This window comes from Dipodomys merriami, unplaced genomic scaffold (genome assembly GCF_024711535.1).
Source record: "Dipodomys merriami isolate MVZ:Mamm:240054 unplaced genomic scaffold, mDipMer1.0.p SCAF_35, whole genome shotgun sequence".
Taxonomy (NCBI): Eukaryota; Metazoa; Chordata; class Mammalia; order Rodentia; family Heteromyidae; genus Dipodomys; species Dipodomys merriami.
This window is the reverse complement of record NW_027205048.1, coordinates 9,943,446-9,959,990: the sequence shown is the minus strand read 5'-3', so window position 1 is coordinate 9,959,990 and position 16,545 is coordinate 9,943,446. Positions and strand designations below refer to the sequence as shown.

The 16,545-nt window shown below is 38.6% G+C and overlaps 1 protein-coding gene across 4 annotated transcripts in view; it reads left to right on the top strand.

The window, feature by feature from the left end:
• The window catches only part of Cacul1 (CDK2 associated cullin domain 1), a 112,284-nt gene that overhangs the window by 20,280 nt on the left and 75,459 nt on the right, over window positions 1-16,545 (top strand). For all 4 annotated transcript variants that reach the window (XM_069988125.1, XM_069988123.1, XM_069988122.1 and 1 more), the window contains exons 2-3: window positions 6,951-7,077; window positions 7,952-8,054. In XM_069988125.1, the coding sequence (XP_069844226.1) occupies window positions 6,951-7,077; window positions 7,952-8,054 (230 nt within the window). The remainder of the gene's footprint in view (window positions 1-6,950; window positions 7,078-7,951; window positions 8,055-16,545) is intronic.

Below are 16,545 nucleotides of genomic sequence, written 5' to 3'. Positions count from 1 at the left end.
GCTTGAATTCAATGCCTGAGAGCCTCTCTGTGCTCAATGATAGCACTCTATCACTTGAGCTGCAGTGCCATTTCTGGCTTTTTCTGTTTATGTAGTATTGAGGAATTGGACCCAGGGCTTCATGTATATTAGGCAAGCACTCTACCACTGAGCCACATTTCCAGCCCCCAGTGAAGAAATTTTAAACTATTGTAGGTCTGTAATTAGGATAGTTTATATAAGTATAATCTCAGTTGAGCAAATACTTTCTATTTTGAATTTTGGATTTTGTGAGAGTTTGGATTCGGTGGAATTAGTACCATAACTCATGTCTTGATTCCTCTCATATTCCAGATGAGATCTTTCACTTGTAGTTGTAGAATGGTGTTGTGCTGTAACTTTATAAGGAAATAGAAATGTCAATTGTGCTAGTAGCCACCACACTAGAATTTTTTTCTTTTCTTTTCTCTCTACCACTTGAGCCACAGCATCACTTCCTAGAATTTGTTTTTTTTTTTTTTTTTAAAGATAGTACTGATGGAAGAAACTTCCTTTTTCTGTTGTATTTCCTCAAGTTACAACTTTTATAAAGTTTTTGGACACTTCATATGAAGTAAGACAAAGTATCCTGTGTAGCTTCTGATGGTTGGTATGTTACAACTTCATCTGGCCCAAGGTGTTTTTTGGGGGGATGGGTAGCAGCATAGAACCCTTAAAGAATATATTACTGATAGCTGGGCGCCGGTGGCTCATGCCTGTAATCCTAGCTACTCAGGAGGCTGAGATATGAGGATAGTGGTTCAAAGCCAACTCTGGCAGGAAAGTCCATGAGACTCTTATCTCCAATAAACCATCAGAAAACTGGAAGTGGCACTGTAGCTCAAGCGGTAGAGCACTTGCCTTGAGCTCAAGAGCTGAGGGACAGTACCCAAGCCCAGAGTTCAAGCCCCATGACTGACCAAAAAAAAAAAAAAAGAGTATGTTACTGAGGCTAGATGCTGGTGGCTTTGACCTATAATCAGAGCTACTCAGGAGGCTGAGATCTGAGAATGACAGTTTAAAGCCAGCCACTGCAGACAAATTTGAGAGACCATTATTTTCTAACTAACCAGCAAAAGCTAGAAGTGGAGGTATGGCTAAAGTGGTAATATGCTAGCCATGAATGAAAAAGCTAAACAAGAGCCACAGGGCCAAAGTTCAAGTCCCAATACCTCAGGGGAAAAAGTGTTACTGAGGACTTAAATTAAAACAGAACATCGATGGTTATGTGTTTGAATGTAAATTCATGTTTACCTTCATGTACGCTTAGGAAGGATAACTTCATAATATGCACAGAGACATTTTCAATGTCCATAGTGCTTACATTGAAAAAAACCAGGAAACTTCAAAGTTAGAAACTTCCCCCAGACACCATTTAAAGGAATTTAGTTTACTGTAGAAAGTTACTTCTTTAGAACTTAACCTTAGCTTCTCTCTTCTGGCAAATAGAAACAAACATGAGTAGGAGGTATAGCTTTTGTATTTTCTCCTCATAAAGCAAAGAGTATTTAATGTATTTGCTTATTACTTTTTAATATTTTTAAAACTAATTTAACTTAGTTGTTCCTAAAAGAGCAACTCAGTACCATTGTTGACTTCATATTTTTCTTTTGAAAAAACAGCTGGGATTTTCTTTTTAAAACACTGATGATCCTTCTTACCTCCCACCTAGTTCTGATTCTGAGTATCCTCCTCCACTTCCAAGGGCTTCCTCCCTCCCATTCCTAAGGTTTTGTTCTTGGCCTTCAGCTCCTCTTGTCTAATACTTGAAAGAGTGTAGTCATCCCTTGTGCTAGAAGGAGCAGGACATTCTGCCCAGTGCTGATGTTTTGTATAACATAGATTAACTACATTGTTACTGATAGAAGAACAGGAATACTGATAGCAACCTAAATTCCTCCTTTAGAAAACATACACATTAGGTAGGCTTAGGTAATTTTGCTCTTTTCTCCTAGTTCCTTCTGACTAATTGGTTGTAATTACAGTTAATCCACACAGTTATATCTCAGATATAATTTAGCCTGTTAAACTTGGATTATTTTATAATTGACGTGACCATAGTGTTAATGCTTTTTTATTTTTATTTTTTGCTAGTGTGAGAGTTTGAATTCAGGCCCTTGCCACTCAGGCTCAGTTGGCGCTCTACTACCTGACGCATACCTCTAGCTAACTTTCTGCTGGTTATTTTGAATATAGAGTCTCTTGAACTTTACCACCCAGGCTGGCATTGAATCACAGTCCTCTGGGAACTAGAATTACAGGCCTGAGCCACAGGTACCCAGCTAGGAGTCAGTTCCAAGTAAGGAGTTCTTGAGGATACATAGTAAAATGTGAATCCTTGATATAAAAATAATTCCTAGATATACTCTTAACATTTTCTTATATTTACTCCTTTATTTGACTCTCCACGTTGTTGATGACAGAGAACCCCTTACTAGCAATTCTAATAAGATGGATATAGTTGCCTTGCTGTCCACACAGTAGCATTAGGCAGTGGCTTTCAAACTCAGCAGCCTTGAGGATCACTGGAGGTGGGTATGTTAAACAGATTCCAAGGTCCCACCCATCTACCCACCCATCACAGATGGTTCCCAACCAGTCTATTTGGGTTGGGTTCTGACAGTTTGCATTTGCAATAATTTTGAAGATGCTCTCTGGCTGTCAGTTTGACAGCCACTGATAGAAGGTAATGATTAGTCTGTGCAGTAGACCAAAGTGGTGCCTGCTGTGTAGCCCTTGCATTTGAGTTTGCAGTATTCTCCCACCTCCCTTTCTTTCCTCCCTACCCTCCCTTTCTCCCTCCCTCCTTCCTGAAATGATTTTGCTAGGTTATCTAGACTGGTCTCCTCACTTCTGGGCTCAGGTCTTAGTCTCCCAAGGTAGCTGGGACTACAGACATGTGACATTGTGTCCAGCTCAATAGTGCCTGGTCTTTCTAAAATAGCTTAAAAAGTAGTTCTTTATTTTCAATTGGAAAATTTAACCTAGATAACAATTTAGTAATTTAGTAGTGAGTTCATTTGTTTAGATCCCATTCTTTATTTGTTTCTATTTAATGATACTGCATTAAAAGTTCCACAAAAGAATTGTAAAAGGTAGACTGCTTTAACTTTCTAGAAATCTGTATTTATTCTTTAACCACGTGTAATGTTTATTGAAAAAGAGACTGATGTTATATACCAGTGTATTGGTGGTAGAATTATGAATGAATTTTACATTTTCTACTTGCAGCCTTTCTCTTAAACTGTCAGCCTATACCATCCCATGTCCCATGTAGCCTTTATAAGTTGGTAATCTATTTCCTATACATTGCATGAATTTTGGTTACTGTTTCTTGTGGTCAGTTTGAACCTTTGAATGGTCAGAGAGTTAAAGTGATATCATTTCTGTAGCAAAAGGCTATAATTCAGAATTACCACCCCTCCACACACACTCATTTGTTAGAATTGCTAGTAAACTGAACAGACTACTAATGGCTTTAATTTTTTTAACCAGGGATTGGATTGGGATAAGGAAATAACACTGAAAAAATTTCCTGGGCTGGGAAGGTGGCTCAGTGATAGAGTGCTTGCCTTGCATGCCTGAGGCCCTGGGTTTGATTCCTCAGCACCACATAAGCAAAAAGAAAAAGCCGGAAATGGTGCTGTGGCTCAAGTGGTAGAGCGCTAGCCTTGAGCTGAAGAGCTGAGGAACAGCGCCCAGGCCCAGAGTTCAGGCCCCATGACCGGACCACCACCCCCCCCCCCCAAAAAAAAAAAAAAAATTCCTGGCTTGTCATTGTAAGTGTGGGCAGCAGGCAATGTGAAGAGACTTTGCACCAACTCTTGATTGTTCCTCAGGCTGTCTCTGGCTTTGTAGATGCTTGTCTGAGCTCTGTTCTCTTGTTCTTTGGTGGGATTGGCCAGTCTTCTAAGAAGAGGTAACAGTTTTTAAAAATCTTTCTGATTACATAAGAGAAGGTAGTATTTTACAAGCTTGTAACACTTTTTATAACATTTGCCAATCTCCCTTTTTAACAGGGCAAGTAAATTTCAGGCTCAAGATATTTAGCAGGCAGCAGAATTTTTTTTTTTTTCTCTCTCTCTCTCTCAAGGCTAGCCACAGCTCTGCTTCTGGCTTTTGGGTGGTTAATTGGAGATAAGAGTCTCATGGAATTTCCTCCCTGGGCTGGCTTCAAACAGAAATTCTCAGATCTCAGGATTCTAGGTTTGAGCCATCAGCACCAGCTATATTTTTTTAGTCATTTTTTCACACACAAATAGTTTCAAGCATAAGGGAGTGACCCTTGGAAGCACCTGTAGAGAAGTTGGGGAAATGAGACAGAAGGAAAGGAAGCAGATGAGTTATTACCACAGTAGAAATTTGGGAAACTGGGGCTTCAATGTAGCATATGTGCCTCTCACTGACAGTAGCGGAAGCTACTGGGTAATAACCCTGATTCTGCAGTAGTCATGGTTGCAGGCAGCTCTGGGAGTGCCTACGACTCTATAGTTGTAGATATTGATGGGGTGAGTGGGTTGGGACACCAACAATATTTGCTATGTCCTGAGACCAGTATAGTAATTGTATTGTAGTAATTGTTAGCTCCTGTTTCTAGGGTGTTTTTTTTTTTTTTTTTAATCATCTGAGAATACAGCCAATCCCATCTTTTGTTGTTCAGGTAAAACAATTTTGGAGTCATTGACCCACTTCTCATATATCTGATCCATCCCATTAGTCAATCTTACTTGGTTCTACCTTAATACATTCAGAATCTGACTTCCCCCTATCCTCAAGGCTCCCCCTGCCCCAGTACACCAGTATACCTCCCGTAACTCACAGCCTTCTAATTAGTTTGCTCTCAACACTGTTCTTGTGTCACTACTGTGTTTCAAACACTCCAAGGGCCCATCTTACAGTTAACAGCACCTTTAGAGCAGCATAAAGCAGGCCTCATAGGCCCCATGTGCTCTTGCCTTCCTTGTGTGTGTGGAAATGGTTTGCACATAGTATGCATGTACATGTTGAATTCTTTATGTATTTAGCTTTCCATCCAGTCAAAACATTCTTCCTATTTTATAATTGTAGATTCTGTGATTTGTTTAAAAAGTAGATACCCTTGTCATAGTTTGCATCCCATCTTTTCCATGATAGCCTTGTTAATTTTAAGTTGATATACTGTAAATTCACTTTATTATGTACAGTTCCGTTGTTTTTCATAAATGTGTACGATGGCATATCCACTATCCCAGTCCCACAAAAAGTATCTCATTGCCTTAAACATCCCCATATTAGCTCTTAAATTTCATCTTACTAACCAACCAAACAAAAATTTATCCATTTTTTTTTTGCTAGACTAAAGTTGGAACCTGAGCCTTCTTTTTGCTAGATTAGCTCTCTCTACCGTCAAGTTACATCACCAGCCTTAGCATAAGGCTGTATTTAAGATTATGCCATGTTTTGTGAATCTTTAAATCATTCCTCTTATGCCCTTTATTTTACCATAAGGGTGATGTACAGAGAAGTTACAGTTATGTAAGTAAGGTGGTAATGAGTAAATTTCTTGTTCAATATTGTTACCCCCTCCCTCATTTTTCCCACTTTCCCTCCCCAACTCCCCACTCCCCTCACATGCCCTTTAAAATTAAGTAAAGATAAAAATGCATTGATTTCAACAAAATACTGAATAAAAACAATAGATGGTATACTCTGAAAAATACCTGGAATTTCAGTGACTATGTTTAGAAGTTAATAGTGACAATACTCAGGCAAATACCTTTTCCTGGTACTTCTGCTAGTGGTTAGCCATGTATTCTGGAGGAAGCCACTTTACTCCTCCCCCTCCCCTTCTGGTAGCACAAACTATTATTATTATTATTATTATTATTATTATTATTATTATTTAGTAGTTGTTAGCTCCTGTCTCCATGGGCAACTCCCCCCCCCCCATTCTCTTTTGTTTGTTTCTTTTTTTTAATGATACTGGGGTTTAAACTTAGAGCCTTATGCTTGCCAGGCAAATTCTTTTACTTTTTGCCCAGGGACATGCGTGGGTACGGTTTGACTATATTAGGTTTCTCTCAGTATCTAGGATAACAGGTACATACCACCATGTCCAGCTCTCCATTGAGGAGGAGGTTTGGAAACTTATCTGCCTAGGCTGGCCTCAAACCTTGTCTTCCATGTCTAAGCCTCCCAAGTAGGATTATAGGCATGCTCTTCCAGCCTTCCCTCCCCCACCTTTTTTTTTTTTTTTTTTAAAGAAAACAGTACTTCATTGTTTTGAAGTAACTATCACCCTAGATTTCAAAGTTGTAGGGAAACTTTAAGTAATTATAAGATGCATAGTGAAAGAATGAACCTGTCAGCAGGAAAGATCCAGGCCATTGGTTTGTTTTGGGTTAGAATAATCCAATTCTAGATAGTTAGAGCCTGAGTTAGAGCTGTGGTGATGTAGTGGTGATATCCAAGAGCTTGGCAGGTTTTCTGGAAACCTGTTTTGAGACTGTAGCCACCTAGACTTTAGTCCTTATAGTCCTGTCATTAGGTAGATTTTCCCAGGAATGTTTCCAGGGTTGACTGTTGCTGTCCATAGTTTCCTAGAACCTTCTTGTGGTGTGTTGGTAGGCCATTTTGCCACATTACTGACACTGTATTGAGGGACATGTCATGTTTGAGAATAACTCTGCTAGTGAGCAAAGCTTATAAAAAAACTGTAAAGGAAACCAATGATATTTGCTTGTTTTGTTATTCTTAAAGATGGACAGTCTCATGATAGTTTCTGTTAAATTCATGATTAACATCACAGACCAAGATCTCTCTTTGCCCCTCCCCTTAACTACAATGGGATAAGTAATGGAAGGAAGAATTTGTCTGAGAGTACACAGTTGCTATGAGTTGCATTTACTATACATGTGGCACATAGTAACATTCACTTTACTTTTTACTCGTAGTAATGAATGTTATAACTATTGAAGATTATAAGAGCACATACTGGCCAAAATTGGACGGTGCCATAGATCAGCTTTTAACCCAGAGTCCTGGTGACTATATCCCCATATCCTATGAACAGATATACAGGTAAGTCAAGATTTAATTTGCCTGAGTTTGAAATGACATACTGAGGTTTAGGTCAGTTTGAGTTATGACAGTGTGCATACATGTAATGTAAAATATGAAATTCTAGGTATGTCTTTGGATTCAAAAGTGGTTTTCAAATCAAGAGAGGGAAAATTGGATCCCTAAAAGATTTCCATGTCAGCTTGCCACTATGCATAGCACAGAAACTGCTCTGGGCTGTGAAAAAAAGCAAGAATGATGGAAGTATGTCGTGTAAAACTAGGATTTGTAGTCCCACAAGAAGACCTTGGTTTAATCCTTTCATATTTGACACAATTCAAACTTATTTCCCAGCTTCTGGTAAATGGAAGCAACAAATTAGGAACTAGGATGGGATATGAGATGAACACAGTGACAGGAGGAAGAAGTAGCAGCTTTGTCCACACAGCTGATATACAGAGGTGGTATTGCAAACATTTTTGTGAATTAGAAACTTTTTCTTTACTGATTATCACACACTTCCTTATTTTGGCATTTATGAAACAAAGGTTTATAAGGAGTTGTCATATTCAGACCCCAGACCTCAATAATAGATTGTCTAGATTAATAGATTTTTATTTATTTTATTTTTATTGTAAAGATGCTATTTTATTTATTAATAGATTAATAGATTTTCTAGTGCTGACCAAATGTATACTGTACTGCTGAGATTATTTGTAGCTGGTGGTGATACTTTTCCTGTCTGAACACTGACTGGGGGAGGGGAGATTTTTATTAGAAGTTTTGATTGGTCCTTTGCATTAGTGATGAATTATTTGATCAGTGATTGAAAGTATGCTTTAGCTTTACACCGAACTAAGTGCTTCTTTAACTTGGTTTTTCTTTCTTTTTGCAGTTGTGTGTATAAGTGTGTATGCCAGCAGCACTCAGAACAGATGTATAGTGACCTGATTAAGAAGATAACTAATCACTTAGAGAGAGTTTCAAAGGAGCTGCAGGTAAACAACCAATTGTATTGATTTTTGTCTCTTTAGGTTTCTCCATGTGGTTGGCATTTGGTTGTTTAATATATGTTTGGAATCCTGTTCATTTGATTATGATACAAAGTTATGAATATTTTCTAGATGAATATTGATCAAATTATCTGATTTTGTTAGTTTGAAATTTGACATAAACTATGCAAAAATTTAATTGAATATATTTTATATCTCAGCTATTTTACTACCTTGTCAACATTTATTTAAAACCCTATTTTTCTGTTACCTTAAATACTCACTGAACTTTGTAATACAAAAACAGATATACAATGTACTTTAGTTTTGTATTATTTAGTTTTGTATTATCATCTCTAAAGAGCAGTTTGTCCACTAGTTTCTAACATTTCCCAGTATGTGTCTTAGAACTCAACAGTTAAATCTGGGCAAATGGTAGGAAATCTTCTGCTTAAGGGGGAATTTGGTTACTGGTTCCCAGCTCTCCCTTACAGGCCTGCCTCAGTGAAGTAACCAGTGCCTAGATGTCAGATACTAGCTTTATGCCAGGGCTAGATCTCAATTGAGTTCTGGTGTCAGAAAACTCACCCAGAAAGAGATGACCAGGGTTACCATTCTGGAATGACCACACTTCCTAGAAAGTGCTGAGGCATGCCTTATGCTTGGACCTTGCTCCTCATTTGCCTTGTGGCCTGAGATGTCTTATTCTTGTTCATACCAGATAGTTGTTGCACTAAGTAGCTTTTTAAAACAATTAATTTAACCAGAGTTAAATTTTATCAGTATATATTTACCTTTTCTATTGTTAGGACAAATTGTTTTCTTTGTCTTTTTGCTTTTAAACACAAAACACTGATTTAAAACACTGATTTAGTGCTTGGGCACTAAATATACGTTGTAGATAAAATCCAAGAACCATGCCTTGTAGCTTTTAGTGATTTTTTTTCCCCCCTAATTCTTTGTGTGTGTGTGTTTGTGTGTGTCTGTGTGTACATGTGTGTACACGTGTGTACGTATGTACGCACACGTGCCAGTACTAAAGCTTGAAGCCAGAGCCTCGTGCTCTCACTTAGCTATTTCTCTCAAGGCTGGCACCCTAGCACTTGAGTCACACCTTCACTCCTGGCCTTTTGCTGGTTAAAAGAGTCTCTTGTGTTTGCTGAGACTGGCTTTGGACTGTGAGCCTTAGATCTCAAGTCTCCTGAGGAGCTAGGATTAGAGGTATGAGCCAAACAGCTCCCAACTTTTTAATTTTCAACTCCATTCTTTCCCTGAATTTTCACCCGAGTACAACTTATTGCCAAATCCCATTTACTTCCTGCCCCTCTCTAGCCCTTCTGTACACTCACCAGTTCCCTGATTTCTGTCCCACTATCTCTCACCTATCATTTCTTAAATCCTCATCTCCCTGGGTTGCTCTACTTACTTTACTATTGTGTCTTTGATTGGTGGGTATTTAGGTTGCTTTTTTTAATTTTTAATTTTAATTTGTCAAGGTGATATACATAGGGTTACAGTTACATAAGTAAGGTAGTGAGTACATTTCTTGTAGAACTTGTTACCTCCTCCCTCATTTTTCTCCCATTTTCCTTACCCACCAATCCCTCCCCCAGGTTGTACAGATCATTTCCAACATATTGTGTATCACTGTTGTATCACTTTGTCCTTTGTCTCATTTAGATTGCTTTTAATCTTTGTTACTTATAATACCACAGTGAACCATCAGTCTTGTAAGTAATGTCTTGCAATTCAATTTGGCTGTGCCAAATTACAAGCCAGGTGAAATTAATTTTACTGGAATGATTCTTTACAGGAATGATTCTTGATAAAATTAAAGCTAGATTAAGAAGAGTGTCTCGGGGCTGGGAAGGTAGCTCAGTGGTAGAGCACTTGCCTTGCATGCATGAGACCTTGGGTTTGATTCCTCAGCACCACATAAGCAGAAAAATCTGGAAGTGGCGCTGTGGCTCAAGTGATAGGTCCTAGCCTTGAGCTGAATTGCTGAGGGACAGCACCCAGGCCTAGAGTTCAGGCCCCACAACCAGCAAAAACAAAACAAAACAAAAAAACAAACAAAAAACAGTGTCTCTTTTAATGTTAGTATGTCAAAAACTATCAGTAATTGTAAAGAATGTATAAAAATATATATAAAACCAGAGACTTTATTTATTTTTTATTTTTTTATTTTTGGTCGGTTGTGGGGCTTGAACTCTGGGCTTGGGTGCTATCCCTGTGCTCTTCAGCTCAAGGCGAGCATTGTACTGCTTGAGTCACAGCACCATTTCCAGTTTTCTAGTGGCTAATTAGAGATAAGAGTCTCACGGACTTTTCTGCCCTCGCTGGCTTTGAACCATGATCCTCAGATCTCAGCCTCCTGAGTAGCTAGGATTACAGGCATGAGTCACTGGCACCCGGTGAAAGTTTATTTTTATAGTCAGTACATGTCCCACTTTGAGTTTAGCACTATGGTCCTATAAAAAACAATAACTATCTTGTTTCTTTAAAAAAAATGCCTTGCTTCAGAATGATCTCTTTTTCTGTCTTGATTGCTTGCTTTTTTCTTTTTTTTTTCCTGTGATACTCAGAGTTGAACTCAGACCCTTTATGCATTAGGCAAGTACTCTGATACTGAACTACAACTTCCTCAGCCCTAGTTTTTGTTTTTGTTTTTGTTTGTTAGACAGGATCTCAAGACTAGCCTTGAACTTTTGAATCTCCTGTTTCTGCCTTCTAAATGGTGGGATTACAGGTGTGTATCATTTCTTTTTTCTTTTTTTTTTGGGGGGGGGTCCAGTCATGGGGCTTGTACTCTGGGCCTGGGCGCTGTCCCTCAGCTCTTCAGCTCAAGGCTAGTGCTCTACTACTTGAGCCATAGCGCCATTTCTGGCTTTTTTCTTTTTGCTTATGTGGTGCTGAGGAATCGAACCCAGGGCCTCAGCCATGCAAGGCAAGCGCTCTACCACTGAGCCATCTTCCCAGCCCGAGGTGTGTATCATTTCAACCAGCTTCAAATGGTTATATTTTAGAAGAGTGCTATTTAATAATAGCTATAAACTTTACAGTGAAGAGTGACAAAATAATTATGAGCGAAGGAATCTATTGTCTCAGCTTTGCCATTCAGCAGTTATATGCCTCTTGACTAAATATTTTGACATAACTTTTTAGAGTTTTACAACATTCTCATGGATTGGCTTTCCTGAAATATCTGTGAGCTGGGTGGCTGGCTCACTTGTAATCTAGCTACACAGGAGGCTGAGATCTGAGGATCGAGGTTTGAAGAAGTCAACCCATTCAGGAAACACGAGGAGACTCTTATTTCTAGTTAAGCAGCAAAAAAGCTAGAAATGGAGCTATGGCTCAAGTGGTAGAGTGCTAGTCTTGAGCAGAAAAGCTCAGGGACAGTGTCCAGGCCCTGCATTCAGACATCAGTATACGTGCACATGTGCACGTGTAAAATATATGTGATTCTTTTACATCAAGTTTTTTCTTTCTTCCCTCTTCTTCTTCCTGCCTGGCAAAAACGTCTTCCTTCTTTCTCTCTTAGTATTAAACCTATGTCCACCTGTGGAAAGCTTTCCTGGAACTCCTGTACTCCCTTCATGATAGAACAGAATGAAACAGAACAGACTGTTGGCATTCTTTTGTTTATGGATCCATAGTCTCTTGGCAGTAACACCTATTAAGGCAATAGTTGTGTTAACTGTTTTTGTGTTAATGTCTTCACTGGACCTCCTTTGAGGACTGTGACTTGTCTTTTTATTCTAAATGTCTTATGCATCTGTAACTGAGTGAATGCCTAGTTATCTTGAGTGAATGCTCAGCAGCTAAATCTGTACCAATGAAAGAATAGCATCAGTGGCATCCTATGACTGCTTTATTTTTTAAATGCTTAGGCATTTTGTTTGTGTAATCTTTACTTTGTAGAGTTCTCAAGGAAGTTGTCATGGAGGACAGAACAAGAGTATATGCTAACTCATGAGCCAGAACAGAGCATTTGGACAGAGTATTTTGTTTGCATCCTGGTTTTTCATAATACATTTTTTGAAATTATCTTTAGTTGTATTAAATGGTTATCATTTAACATGTTAGTTTATGTGTATTGCATCTTGATCAGTATCACCCTTTTCATCATTCTTCCCTATACCAACCCTACCTTGCCCCTCAGTTTTTCTAGTTTCATAGGATATGCATTGAATGTTATGACTGCATTCTTCCTCCCCCTTTCCTCTCTTTGTAGAAATTTTTGACCCAACATATCAGCTTGGGTTGAGTTTCATTTGGCAGATAATCAGAGATTGTGTGCTGGACTTGATAAATCAATGAGATGAATCTACAGGGCATCAGCTTCTATCAAGGGCATCTTAAGATAGCTGATAGCTTGTGTAGTTTGTCATATCCTGTTGGAAACTTTGAAAAGTACTGTATGAAATAATGTTCTGTATTCCCCAGTGCTTTTCAGAATTGCCTTTTACTGTTTAATTATTTTCATTTGTTGAACCTAAATATTTTTATATAAAAGCACATTCTTGTATAGCTTTAAAAAAGCATTTTTTTTTCATTTTGGAAACAATTTTCTACCCCTTTTGTAACTTTTTGTAGTTGTTTTTGAATTAGCAAAACTACCTGATAACTAGCCAAACCCACTCGATCATATTTTACTGAGTGCCTGCCTATCAGTACTCTTTTATTCCCTGATGAATTATGTAAAATTGTGATGGTATATTTTGCCTTTATCTTAAAATACACCCTCCTCAACATCTCTCCTTTTTATTTTTTATTTTTTGGTTGGTCATGGGGCTTGAACTCTGGGCCTGAGCACTGTCCCTCAGCTCTTCAGCTCAAGGCTAGAACTCTACCACTTGAGCCACAGCACCACTTCCAGTTTTCTGGTGGTTAATTGGAGATAAGAGTCTCTCGGACTTTCCTGCCTGGATTAGCTTTGTACTATGATCCTCAGATCTCAGCCTCCTGAGTAGCTAGGATTACAGGCGTGAACCTCCGGTGCCCAGCTCTCTTCTTTAAATGTCATAATGAAATTTTATTTTTCTTCTGTATTACTAGGGCCTATAAATGTCCAATTCTGATTTTTTAAATTTTTTTTATTTTTTTGGTCGGTTGTGGGGCTTGAACTCTGGGCTTGCGTGCTGTCCCTGTGCTCTTCAGCTCAAGGCGAGCGCTCTACTGCTTGAACCACAGCACCACTTCCCGTTTTCTGGTGGTTTATTGGAGATAAGTGTCTCACGGACTTTCCTGCCAGGCCTGGCTTTGAACTGAGATCCTCAGATCTTAGCCTCCTGAGTAGCTAGGCTTACAGGTGTGAGCCACCGGCACCCAGCTTTTGATGTTTTATTATACAAATGGAGTAGTTAACTTTACCAATTGGTTTACCAATTTAGTACATAATATTTGATTAGTTTTGGAAAGTTCTGTTGAGGTTGTTCAGTATTAGACCAGGACCTCCACTTGCTTATTGAACTTGTTTTACTTCTAATAGATAACCTCATATTCGTGACTAAATCTAAATTCTTCTTCACCCAAATCAGTTACTTTTCAGACTTGAGGGTTCATATTCCTCTCTGATTCCTTTGTTATTATTATTATTTTTTGGGGGTCCAGTCGTGGGGCCTGAACTCTGGGCTTGGGCACTGTACCTCAGCTCTTCAGCTCCAGGCTAGCACTCTACCACTTGAGCCACAGTGCCACTTCCGGCTTTTTTCTTTTTGTTTATGTGGTGCTGAGGAATCGAACCCAGGGCCTCATGCATGCAAGGCAAGTGCTCTACCACTGAGCCACCTTCCCAGCCCTCCTTTGTTATTTTTGACTACTTGTTTGCAGGTGATTGAGAGAGGTGGTATGATACTGTTCTGCTTCATGTTCCAAGTGAGAGAGATGATATGATACTATACTGCCTCTCACACCTCTTTTATTGCTATTACCATCCTTTTCTTTGTCTTTACTGGCTGATGCTGCATTAATGCAGTATTCTCTTAATTGCTTGCCTCTTTAGTCTCTTCCTTTGGGCAAATGGCCTCCTAAAATACCTAATTTTATGGGCATATAATCTTGTTCAGAATCCTACAGTCTCCCTATTATACATCTGAATTAATCACAGTTGATTTCTTGGTTGTCTTCTCTCAGGATCCTGATTAATTATTCTGGAAGAGGAGGAGATTAATAGACAAGTTTATTAGAGCTTTGATACAGTAGTTGAGGGTACAGGGATTAACATTGAAAGCAAAGTCCATCCAACAGAAGGACCATATTCCAAGACTAGTAAGAATAGAAGGTCTTGCCTTCTTGGTAACAAAAGCTATATCCTGCTTTGATTAAATTGGTCTAGATTTGCTAGCATGTCTACTTATTTACCTGACTGAATTTTTTTCTGAAGAAAGATAATATCCTGGGTATGTAATTATTGTATTTTTTTCATAAACTCTGTGGCACTGAATCAGAAATAACTAAACATAGTAGGATATTTAGATGATCATAAAGTCAGAAGAAGGGCTGGGAAGGTGGATCAGTGGTAGAGTGCTTGCCTTGCATGCATGAGGCCCTGGGTTCGATTCCTCAGCACCACATAAGCAGAAAAAGCTGGAAGTGGCACTGTGGCTCTAGTGGTAGAGTGCTCGCCTTGAGCTAAAGAGCTGAAGGACAGCGCCCAGGCCCAGAGTTCAGGCTCCATAACTGGCAAAAAAATAAATAAATAAATAAAGTCAGAAGAAATAGTAAAATACAGTTTTAGACAAGGATTGAGAAAATTCATCATCTTAAAAAAATATCAACTTAAAAAATATTCTTTAAGTAGATATTTCTAGGTGAAAACTGACATTCAGGAAGAAATGAACAACAAACAAAACAGCATGAGTATAGATCATTAATGGTAATTTCTTATGAGGTATAAAAATATGTAATCAGGGGGTTGGGAGGGTGGCTCAGTGGTAGAGTGCTTGCCTTACTTGCATGAGGCCCTGGGTTCGATTCCTCCGCACCACATAAGCAGGAAAAGTTGAAAGTGGTGCTGTGGCTCAACTGGTAGAGCACTAGCCTTGAGCTAAAGAGCTGAGGGACAGTGCTCAGGCCCAGAGTTCAGGCACCATGACTGGCAAAAAAAAATACATAAATAAAATTTAAAAATATATATATATATAATAATCAGAATTAATAATAATAGAGTGTGCATGCTTGGGAACTAATTTATTATGATCTCAGGCCTTTTTGGAAAACTCTACTTTTCATTGACTGCCCATGGCCTCAGCCTGTATTGATAATTTTGTATGGCTCTCAAGTGATGGTACAAATATCCAAATGGCCTTTGACAGAAGAAAGGTTTTCTACCCCTGCTTTAAAGGGATGGTAGGGGCTGGGAAGGTGGCTCAGTGGTAGAGTACTTGCCTTGCATGCATGGGGCCCTGGGTTTAATACCTCAGCTCCACATAAGCAAAAAGAAAAAAAAGCCGCAAGTGGTACTGTGGCTCAAGTGGTAGAGCACTAGCTTTGAGCTGAAGAGCTGAGGTACAGCGCCCAAGCCCAGAGTTCAGGTCCCACGACCGGACCCCAAAAAAATAAATAAATAAAAAATAAAAATAAAGGGATGGTAAAGGACCATGAATAAAATGAGGAGAAAAAATTTTTAAAGTAACCAAATAAAAAAGGATGGAAAAAGATATAGACAAATAGAAAGCAAATCATAGGATGATAATCTAAACATCAGTACATCTATGACATGAAATGCTGAAGAATTACTGTATTTATAAAAAGTAAAATGGGACTTGGTATAGTGGCTCACAACTGTAATCCTAGCTGCTTGGGAGGTAGAGATCAGGAGGATCACACTTTGATGTCAGCCTCTGAAAAAAAGTTACTAGAAAACATAAATGTGAGATCTCAGTACTTAAGAAGACAGAACAAGTGAACAACAACAGAGATAGAGAATATTTGAATAATCAAGTAAACATGACTTAATTGTAGAGGGAGCATACCTTGGTGTTCAAGGTAGCCTAGATTATTTACAAAAATGATTATATATGCTCCTCATAATGTGGTACCTAACATTTGAAAGACCTTAAATCATAAAAGTATGTTCTGTGATTTAAATTACAAGTCAATAGCAAAAAGATAACTAAAGCACATTTTGTATGTTTGAAATTTTAAGACTGTGCTCTCATAAATTCCTGGAAATGAGCAATTTGGAACCAAATGTTAGTGAATAGTAATGTTAATACTACATTACCATGCCTTGGATTTAACCCAAAATCTTTTAAGGAAAATTTAACTTTTAAAATATATGTTAGAAAAAAATAAAGTTAGAAAATCACTGGCTTTAGCATTTATCTCAGAGAATTAGAAAGAATTACAAGTGGAAACCAAAGACAGAAGTAAATCCCACCCTCTGCCCATAAACCCTGGAAGGATAGGAACTATCAAGGGAGCTGTGGTACAGAGCAGTATGGGGGAAGTGCTGAATGTGGCGGATGATCCAGCGAGGTTGAGTAGGGAA